Genomic DNA, 11,363 nt, shown 5'->3' on the forward strand with positions numbered 1-11,363 from the left:
GCCCCTCTAGACCAGAAAGCACGCTGTCTGGGCCAGGCTACCTGCCCGTCTAGACCAGGGGCACGCTGTCTGGGCCAGGCTACCCGCCCCTCTAGACCAGGGGCATGCTGTCTGCTGGGCCAGGCTACCTGCCCCTCTAGACCAGGGGTATGCTGTCTGCTGGGCCAGGCTACCTGCCCCTCTAGACCAGGGGCACGCTGTCTGGGCCAGGCTACCCGCCCCTCTAGACCAGGGGCATGCTGTCTGCTGGGCCAGGCTACCTGCCCCCCTAGACCAGAAAGCACGCTGGCTGGGCCAGGCTACCCGCCCCTCTAGACCAGAAAGCACGCTGGCTGGGCCAGGCTACCTGCCCCTCTAGACCAGGGGCACGCTGTCTGGTCCAGGCTACCCGCCCCTCTAGACCAGGGTCACGCTGGCTGGGCCAGGCTACCTGCCCCTCTAGACCAGGGGCACGCTGGCTGCTGGGCCAGGCTACCTTCCCCTCTAGACCAGGGGCACGCTGTCTGCTGGGCCAGGCTACCTTCCCCTCTAGACCAGGGGCACGCTGTCTGCTGGGCCAGGCTCATTAACTGTTAACTCTTTACTGTCTGTTTCCAGCCCATTCCGTACTGGCTGTATAAACTACATGGTCTGAACATCAACTACAACTGTGAGATCTGTGGAAACTACACGTACCGAGGACCCAAGGCCTTCCAGAGACACTTCGCAGTACGTCTTTATTATGCCTGTTTATAATCATTATAATAATAATAATTCCTTACTGATGGTGTTACACTGACATTGGTTTCCGTGTGTGTGTCTTTGGAGGGTGTCACACTGAAATATGTTTCTCTATAGTTCTGTGTGACTGTTACACTGACATATGTTTCTGTGGTGTTCTGTGTCACCAGGAGCGTTCATAATGATAATAATGTAATTCTCTGTGTCACCAGGAGTGGCGCCATGCCCACGGCATGCGCTGCCTGGGCATTCCCAACACCGCCCACTTCGCCAACGTCACGCAGATCGAGGACGCCGTTTCTCGTAAGTATTTTACTCACATAAAACATCAGTACGTCAGTCTAACCTTTCAACCTATTCAAGGTCCATAATTTATTTATCCATTTAGCCTCTCAGACCCATTTGAGCCACGGACCACCATCTGATGACATTTAGCCTCTCAGACCCATTTGAGCCACTGACCACCATCTGATGACATTTAGCCCCTTAGACCCATCTGAGCCACGGACCACCATTTTATTTCAATTCAAATATTAGCCAAAATAGCTGATCTACAAGCTCAAAATTTGTCACACCGCGACGCATTTTGAGCTTGTAGATTGGCTATTTTTGCTACGCCAGTAATATGCAATGTGGCCCTCTGGAGTGAGTGTGGAAATGTTGTGGCCCTCTCCATCGTCAAAGTTGCCCACCCCTGACTTAGAATATTTTGTTATCGTTGGATAATATTTTGTCCACAATTCCATGCTGTATTGATGTTGGTACCATTATGAGAGATAACATGATGTTGGTACCATTAGGAGAGATAACATGATGTTGGTACCATTAGGAGAGATAACATGGTGTTGGTACCATTAGGAGAGATAACATGGTGTTGGTACCATTAGGAGAGACAAGTAAGACGCGCAAACGCGGGAAGCGAACGCAGCTCGTAAATTGCAATAACAACAATTAGAATAAATTACGTACTTTTTAAGGTTTTTTTTAAGTTAAGTTTTTTTAAATTAAATGTTTTTTCAAGTTTTTTTTTAGTGTGTGTATGTGTGCGTGCGTGCTTCTTTTTTAGGTTTTTTTTAAAAAAGTTTTTTGTTTAAGTTTTTTTTTAAGTTAAGTTTGTTTTTAAGTTAAGTTTTTTTTGTGTGTGTGCGTTTTTCCTTTTTAAGTTTTTTTTTTTAAGTTAAGTTTTTTTTTAAGTTAAGTTTTTTGTGTGTGTAAGTTTTTCCTTTTAATTTTTTTTTTTAAGTTGTTTTTTTTTAAGTTAAGTTTTTTTTTAAGTTAAGTTTTTTGTGTGTGCGTTTTTCCTTTTTACGTTTTTTTTTTAAGTTAAGTTTTTTTTTAAGTTAAGTTTTTTTTTAAGTTAAGTGTTTTGTGTGTGTGTGTGTGCGTGCGTGCGTGCGTGCGTGCGTGCGTGCGTGCGTGTGTGTGTGTGTGTGCGTGCGTGCATGTGTGTGTGTGTGTTTTTGTGTGTGATACAGCTGCGCCCTCTGGTGGTGGGCGGGTGGTGTTACAGCGTGACACACAGACACACACACACACACACAGACAGACGTGATCTGCTGGGTCTCATAGTAAATGCTCACTGCGTTCGCAATAACATGGTGTTGGTACCATTAGGAGAGATAACATGATGTTGTTACCATTAGGAGAGATAACATGGTGTTGGTACCATTAGGAGAGATAACATGGTGTTGGTACCATTAGGAGAGATAACATGGTGTTGGTACCATTAGGAGAGATAACATGGTGTTGGTACCATTAGGAGAGATAACATGGTGTTGGTACCATTAGGAGAGATAACATGATGTTGGTACCATTAGGAGAGATAACATGATGTTGGTACCATTAGGAGAGATAACATGGTGTTGGTACCATTAGGAGAGATAACATGATGTTGGTACCATTAGGAGAGATAACATGGTGTCGGTACCACAAGTAAGACGCGCGAACGCGGGAAGCGAACGCAGCTCGTAAATTGCAAAAACAACAATTGGAATAAATTACGTAATTTTTTAAGGGTTTTTTTAAGTTCTTGTTTTTGTGTTTAAGATTTTTTTTAAGTTAAGTTTTTTTTTAAGTTAAGTTTTTTTAAAGTTTTTCCTTTTGAAGTTTTTTTTTTTTTTTTAAGTTAAGTTTTTGTTAAGTTTTGTGCGTGCGTGCGTGCGTGCGTGTGTGTGTGTGCGCGTGCATGTGTGTGTGTGTTTTTGTGTGTGATACAGCTGCGCCCTCTGGTGGTGGGCGGGTGGTGTTACAGCGTGACACACACACACACACACACACACAGACACACAGACAGGATCTGCTGGGTCTCATAGTAAATGTTCACTGCGTTCGCAATTAGGAGAGAGAACATGATGTTGGTACCATTAGGAGAGAGAACATGATGTTGGTACCATTAGGAGAGATAACATGATGTTGGTACCATTAGGAGAGAGAACATGATGTTGGTACCATTAGGAGAGAGAACATGATGTTGGTACCATTAGGAGAGAGAACATGATGTTGGTACCATTAGGAGAGATAACATGATGTTGGTACCATTAGGAGAGAGAACATGATGTTGGTACCATTAGGAGAGAGAACATGATGTTGGTACCATTAGGAGAGATAACATGATGTTGGTACCATTAGGAGAGAGAACATGATGTTGGTACCATTAGGAGAGAGAACATGATGTTGGTACCATTAGGAGAGATAACATGATGTTGGTACCATTAGGAGAGATGACATGATGTTGGTACCATTAGGAGAGATAACATGATGTTGGTACCATTAGGAGAGATATCATGATGTTGGTACCATTAGGAGAGAGAACATGATGTTGGTACCATTAGGAGAGAGAACATGATGTTGGTACCATTAGGAGAGAGAACATGATGTTGGTACCATTAGGAGAGAGAACATGATGTTGGTACCATTAGGAGAGAGAACATGATGTTGGTACCATTAGGAGAGAGAACATGATGTTGGTACCATTAGGAGAGAGAACATGATGTTGGTACCATTAGGAGAGAGAACATGATGTTGGTACCATTAGGAGAGATATCATGATGTTGGTACCATTAGGAGAGAGAACATGATGTTGGTACCATTAGGAGAGAGAACATGATGTTGGTACCATTAGGAGAGAGAACATGATGTTGGTACCATTAGGAGAGAGAACATGATGTTGGTACCATTAGGAGAGAGAACATGGTGTTGGTACCATTAGGAGAGAGAACATGATGTTGGTACCATTAGGAGAGAGAACATGATGTTGGTACCATTAGGAGAGAGAACATGGTGTTGGTACCATTAGGAGAGAGAACATGATGTTGGTACCATTAGGAGAGAGAACATGATGTTGGTACCATTAGGAGAGATAACATGGTGTTGGTACCATTAGGAGAGAGAACATGGTGTTGGTACCATTAGGAGAGAGAACATGGTGTTGGTACCATTAGGAGAGAGAACATGATGTTGGTACCATTAGGAGAGAGAACATGATGTTGGTACCATTAGGAGACAGAACATGATGTTGGTACCATTAGGAGAGAGAACATGATGTTGGTACCATTAGGAGACAGAACATGATGTTGGTACCATTAGGAGAGATAACATGATGTTGGTACCATTAGGAGAGAGAACATGATGTTGGTACTATTAGGAGAGAGAACATGATGTTGGTACCATTAGGAGAGAGAACATGATGTTGGTACCATTAGGAGAGAGAACATGATGTTGGTACCATTAGGAGAGAGAACATGATGTTGGTACCATTAGGAGAGAGAACATGATGTTGGTACCATTAGGAGAGAGAACATGATGTTGGTACCATTAGGAGAGAGAACATGGTGTTGGTACCATTAGGAGAGAGAACATGATGTTGGTACCATTAGGAGAGAGAACATGATGTTGGTACCATTAGGAGAGAGAACATGGTGTTGGTACCATTAGGAGAGAGAACATGATGTTGGTACCATTAGGAGAGAGAACATGATGTTGGTACCATTAGGAGACAGAACATGATGTTGGTACCATTAGGAGAGAGAACATGGTGTTGGTACCATTAGGAGAGAGAACATGATGTTGGTACCATTAGGAGAGAGAACATGATGTTGGTACCATTAGGAGAGAGAACATGATGTTGGTACCATTAGGAGAGAGAACATGATGTTGGTACCATTAGGAGAGATATCATGATGTTGGTACCATTAGGAGAGAGAACATGATGTTGGTACCATTAGGAGAGAGAACATGATGTTGGTACCATTAGGAGAGAGAACATGATGTTGGTACCATTAGGAGAGAGAACATGATGTTGGTACCATTAGGAGAGAGAACATGGTGTTGGTACCATTAGGAGAGAGAACATGATGTTGGTACCATTAGGAGAGAGAACATGATGTTGGTACCATTAGGAGAGAGAACATGGTGTTGGTACCATTAGGAGAGAGAACATGATGTTGGTACCATTAGGAGAGAGAACATGATGTTGGTACCATTAGGAGAGATAACATGGTGTTGGTACCATTAGGAGAGAGAACATGGTGTTGGTACCATTAGGAGAGAGAACATGGTGTTGGTACCATTAGGAGAGAGAACATGATGTTGGTACCATTAGGAGAGAGAACATGATGTTGGTACCATTAGGAGACAGAACATGATGTTGGTACCATTAGGAGAGAGAACATGATGTTGGTACCATTAGGAGACAGAACATGATGTTGGTACCATTAGGAGAGATAACATGATGTTGGTACCATTAGGAGAGAGAACATGATGTTGGTACTATTAGGAGAGAGAACATGATGTTGGTACCATTAGGAGAGAGAACATGATGTTGGTACCATTAGGAGAGAGAACATGATGTTGGTACCATTAGGAGAGAGAACATGATGTTGGTACCATTAGGAGAGAGAACATGATGTTGGTACCATTAGGAGAGAGAACATGATGTTGGTACCATTAGGAGAGAGAACATGGTGTTGGTACCATTAGGAGAGAGAACATGATGTTGGTACCATTAGGAGAGAGAACATGATGTTGGTACCATTAGGAGAGAGAACATGGTGTTGGTACCATTAGGAGAGAGAACATGATGTTGGTACCATTAGGAGAGAGAACATGATGTTGGTACCATTAGGAGACAGAACATGATGTTGGTACCATTAGGAGAGAGAACATGGTGTTGGTACCATTAGGAGAGAGAACATGATGTTGGTACCATTAGGAGAGAGAACATGATGTTGGTACCATTAGGAGAGAGAACATGGTGTTGGTACCATTAGGAGAGAGAACATGATGTTGGTACCATTAGGAGAGAGAACATGATGTTGGTACCATTAGGAGACAGAACATGATGTTGGTACCATTAGGAGAGATAACATGGTGTTGGTACCATTAGGAGAGAGAACATGATGTTGGTACCATTAGGAGAGAGAACATGATGTTGGTACCATTAGGAGAGAGAACATGATGTTGGTACCATTAGGAGAGAGAACATGATGTTGGTACCATTAGGAGAGATAACATGATGTCGGTACCATTAGGAGAGAGAACATGATGTTGGTACCATTAGGAGAGAGAACATGATGTTGGTACCATTAGGAGAGAGAACATGATGTTGGTACCATTAGGAGAGAGAACATGATGTTGGTACCATTAGGAGAGAGAACATGATGTTGGTACCATTAGGAGAGATAACATGATGTCGGTACCATTAGGAGAGAGAACATGATGTTGGTACCATTAGGAGAGATAACAGGCAAACGGACGTTGATCAAAATAACAATTCTTCTACATTCTCTAATTGTGTAACTTCTTGTGAATTCAGAGAGATGTTTTTTGTGTGTTTGTAATAATTCCGTTGATTCTACCGTTTTGTTTCAGTTTGGGCTAAACTGAAGTCTCAGAAGGCATCAGAGAGATGGCAGCCTGACACTGAGGTAATTAATCATTTTATTAATAGATAATAGATTAATAATCAGAGAGATGGCAGCCTGACACAGTGGTAATTATCATTTTATTAATAGATAATAGATTATTAATCAGAGAGATGGCAGCCTGACACTGAGGTAATTAATCAGCCAACAGTATTGTCTCCTAATAACAGTATTGTCTGGCATTATTGTTTGGCTTTAGTAATAATCACCTTTCCAATATTGTTAATTAGTCTTCGAATGTCTGTGATCTTACATACATTGAATGTATTCCAAATACACAGCCTGCATAGATCGGTCCTCTCTGTTAGCAGACTGACCACATAGTACTGACATCAGACCACAGTATGTAGACATCAGACTGACCGTACTGCGTGTGAACTCATAGATCGGTCCTCTCCGTTAGCAGACTGACCGTACTGCGTGTGAACTCATAGATCGGTCCTCTCCGTTAGCAGACTGACCGTACTGCGTGTGAACTCATAGATCGGTCCTCTCCGTTAGCAGACTGACCGTACTGCGTGTGAACTCATAGATTGGTCCTCTCCGTTAGCAGACTGACCGTACTGCGTGTGAACTCATAGATCGGTCCTCTCCGTTAGCAGACTGACCGTACTGCGTGTGAACTCATAGATCGGTCCTCTCCGTTAGCAGACTGACCGTACTGCGTGTGAACTCATAGATCGGTCCTCTCCGTTAGCAGACTGACCGTACTGCGTGTGAACTCATAGATCGGTCCTCTCCGTTAGCAGACTGACCGTACTGCGTGTGAACTCATAGATTGGTCCTCTCCGTTAGCAGACTGACCGTACTGCGTGTGGAGTCATAGATCGGTCCTCTCCGTTAGCAGACTGACCGTACTGCGTGTGGAGTCATAGATCGGTCCTCTCCGTTAGCAGACTGACCGTACTGCGTGTGAACTCATAGATCGGTCCTCTCCGTTAGCAGACTGACCGTACTGCGTGTGGACTCATAGATCGGTCCTCTCCGTTAGCAGTCTGACCACTCACTGCGTGTGAACTCATAGATCGGTCCTCTCAGTTAGCAGTCTGACCACGTCCTCATGGAAAGTGGAGATATTTTGACGTTTTTAAGTTTTCTGCCAGAACTTTAAAATTGATACAAAACGATATAGTCCCCAAAACGTCTCCAAGCCTAAGGAATTAATTATTGGGCGAGTACATACGTGCTACACGTTTAAATGCAGACAAGGTCATTCTGCTAAGCGTGATCACATTAGATCACATTCTAGGGATATTAACTTAGATCACATTCTAGGGATATTAACTTAGATCACATTCTAGGGATATTAACTTAGATCACATTCTAGGGATATTAACTTAGATCACATTCTAGGGATATTAACTTAGATCACATTCTAGGGATATTAACTTAAACTGCATCTAATATTCAAACATGTATTCACCAAAACCAACTTACAGTTAGTTGATTTAAAATGTACTTGTCCTAACTAAGGACAAGTGATTGGAAATGTACTTGTCCTAACTAAGGACAAGTGATTGGAAATGTACTTGTCCTAACTAAGGACAAGTGATTGGAAATGTACTTGTCCTAACTAAGGACAAGTGAATGGAAATGTACTTGTCCTAACTAAGGACAAGTGAATGGAAATGTACTTGTCCTAACTAAGGACAAGTGAATGGAAATGTACTTGTCCTAACGAAGGACAAGTGAATGGAAATGTACTTGTCCTAACTAAGGACAAGTTAATGGAAATGTACTTGTCCTAACTAAGGACAAGTGAATGGAAATGTACTTGTCCTAACTAAGGACAAGTGAATGGAAATGTACTTGTCCTAACTAAGGACAAGTGAATGGAAATGTACTTGTCTGAAGGACAAGTGCCTCAAAAAGTGAACAAGCCCTGTTACCCATAATACTAATGTATGTAATGTGCTGTGTCTCCACTAGGAGGAGTAATGTATGTAATGTGCTGTGTCTCCACTAGGAGGAGTATGAAGACTCCATTGGAAACGTTGTGAACAAGAAGACCTATGAAGATCTGAAGAGACAAGGCCTTTTGTAGATCACTGGGTCCCAACCTGTTGATCTGGGGCCCACAGAGGGCCCACAGAGGGCCCACAGGGGGCCCTGGGCAACTAATTGGCTAAAACCTAAAGGTCGACTTCAACCAATCTTTATATAATTGGACTTCACTAATCCTCATAATATTAAATTAAATTATATCTTCATATAATTGATCCTCACTAATGCTCATGATAATACAGTACGATTTAACAATGAGCATTAATTAGTGAGGACCAATGATAATACAGTACCATTTCATTAATTAGTGAAGACCAATTATCTGAAGATAAGATATAATGTAATATTATAATGAGCATAGAGGACCAATAAGGCTCCTCTCAGCCCCGCCCCTCTCAGCCCCGCCCCTCTCAGCCCCGCCCCTCTCCCATTGTCTTTTATTTTCTCTGCGTTTTGCCGATTCGAAATATCCTAAATTTGGACCCAGCTTTTTTTCTGTCCGACAGCGAGATCTCTAATGATGAGCTCTGGTGAGTCTGGTGACATCAATGATTAAAACAACAGATCTCTAATGATGAGTTCTGGTGAGTCTGGTGGCATCGATGATTAAAACAACAGATCTCTAATGATGAGTTCTGGTGAGTCTGGTGGCATCGATGATTAAAACAACAGATCTCTAATGATGAGTTCTGGTGACAGCGATGATTAAAACAACAGAACAGGTTCCACTGATGTAAATATTAGACAAGCTGTTTGTTCTGTAAAGATGTCACTTAAAACATTTATTCATTCATGTTTAGTTTTTATTTTATCTTTATCTTCCCTCTGTTGTTGTTGTTGTTGTACTTTTTATTTGTCAGTAAATGATGGCATCTCAACCGCTTGTTTTTGATATATTTGGTAAAATGTGTCTTTCATTGATTTATGATTCTAATAAAACCAGGAATACTTTTTGTCAAGCTGTCATTTAGTCTCTTCCTGCTGTTATCAGGGTTGGATTTCATTTAGTCATTTAGTCCTGCTGTTATCAGGGTTGGATTTCATTTAGTCCTGCTGTTATCAGGGTTGGATTTCATTTAGTCATTTAGTCCTGCTTTTATCAGGGTTGGATTTCATTTAGTCATTTAGTCCTGCTGTTATCAGGGTTGGATTTCATTTAGTCCTGCTGTTATCAGGGTTGGATTTCATTTAGTCCTGCTGTTATCAGGGTTGGATTTCATTTAGTCCTGCTGTTATCAGGGTTGGATTTCATTTAGTCCTGCTGTTATCAGGGTTGGATTTTAAAGTACTCTATGTAGAAGAAGACATTTTGCACCTAAAGGGACGGGGGCGTCCGAACTGGCAACCAGTGCGGATTCATTTGAGAGAAAAGGAAACTGGCTCCAAAACTATGGAATGAACTTCCCATTGCAGTCAGAACTGCAGACTCACTCCCAATCTAAACTATGGAATGAACTTCCCATTGCAGTCAGAACTGCAGACTCACTCCCAATCTAAACTATGGAATGAACTTCCCATTGCAGTCAGAACTGCAGCCTCACTCCCAATCGAAACTATGGAATGAACTTCCCATTGCAGTCAGAACTACAGACTCACTCCCAATCTAAACTATGGAATGAACTTCCCATTGCAGTCAGAACTGCAGCCTCACTCCCAATCTAAACTATGGAATGAACTTCCCATTGCAGTCAGAACTACAGACTCACTCCCAATCTAAACTATGGAATGAACTTCCCATTGCAGTCAGAACTGCAGCCTAACTCCCAATCTAAACTATGGAATGAACTTCCCATTGCAGTCAGAACTGCAGCCTAACTCCCAATCTTCCACCGTAGTCTGAAAACCCACCTCTTCAGACTCCATCATGGCCCGTAGCACTAGCCCCTTAGATAGCACTTTATGTAGACTTATGTGGTGTACAGACGAGGACGTATTCTGTGTTACTCGGGCAAGTAATTAGCCGATCTGCCCTTTTTGTCACACGGAGACGGAGTTTTGGGGGACTTAAAACGGCTAATTTTGAAACTACCTTCCAGAGTGGGAAAGTTTGGAGACACGACTTTCACGTCTCCGTGTGTATAGCAAATGCCGCCTAATTTGCTGAAACGGTGATGTCATAGTCCCCTCGCCCCCTCCAAACTAACCAGTGTTAATGGTTTATTTCACCATAACCACTTGCATATCAAGTATCACAGCTATTTTATATTTGCACATAATGTCTATAAATCTCTTCTCCAAAAATAGACGATCTGCAGCCCGCATGCATGAGCTTGTAGAGGAGCTATTTTTGGAGAACAAACAACACCCCCGATCGGGAAAAATGTATACATATTTAAGCAAACAGTTGCTGAGATTGAGCAGGCGTGCATGCACGAGAGAGGAGTTATGTGTGTGAGGAGCTGATCACATATAGAGGGAAAGTGTTATATTTGGCCTATTATTTATGCTATATATTATTGACCGCGTCTGTGTCAGTCTCACAGTCACAGCAGCAGTGCGCACGAGAGAGAGGGGGAGAAAGAGGGAGGGAGGGAGGGAGAGAGGGAGATGGGTGCTGCGTGTTAAAAAAATAAATAGGCTACTCTTTGTGTTCTAGTTTCACCTTATTGCTGAGTGACACACAGGGAAAAGCAAGCTAGGGTTTAGAAGCATGCACTCTTCACAGAGTGATTAGCCTACTAATGAGTGACTTTTTGGGTGGCCATCTACAGGCCGGCC

At 42.4% G+C, this 11,363-nt stretch overlaps 1 protein-coding gene across 2 annotated transcripts in view; it reads left to right on the top strand.

Moving 5' to 3' along the window:
* Window positions 1-9,604, top strand: part of sf3a3 (splicing factor 3a, subunit 3) — a 34,886-nt gene extending 25,282 nt beyond the window's left edge. For both annotated transcript variants that reach the window (XM_079531268.1, XM_079531269.1), the window contains 4 exons: window positions 598-708; window positions 933-1,023; window positions 6,589-6,644; window positions 8,608-9,604. In XM_079531268.1, the coding sequence (XP_079387394.1) occupies window positions 598-708; window positions 933-1,023; window positions 6,589-6,644; window positions 8,608-8,685 (336 nt within the window). In that variant the 3' untranslated portion in view covers window positions 8,686-9,604. The remainder of the gene's footprint in view (window positions 1-597; window positions 709-932; window positions 1,024-6,588; window positions 6,645-8,607) is intronic.
* Window positions 9,605-11,363: the final 1,759 nt, after the last annotated feature.

Source organism: Electrona antarctica (genome assembly GCF_951216825.1).
Source record: "Electrona antarctica genome assembly, contig: scaffold_81, whole genome shotgun sequence".
Taxonomy (NCBI): Eukaryota; Metazoa; Chordata; class Actinopteri; order Myctophiformes; family Myctophidae; genus Electrona; species Electrona antarctica.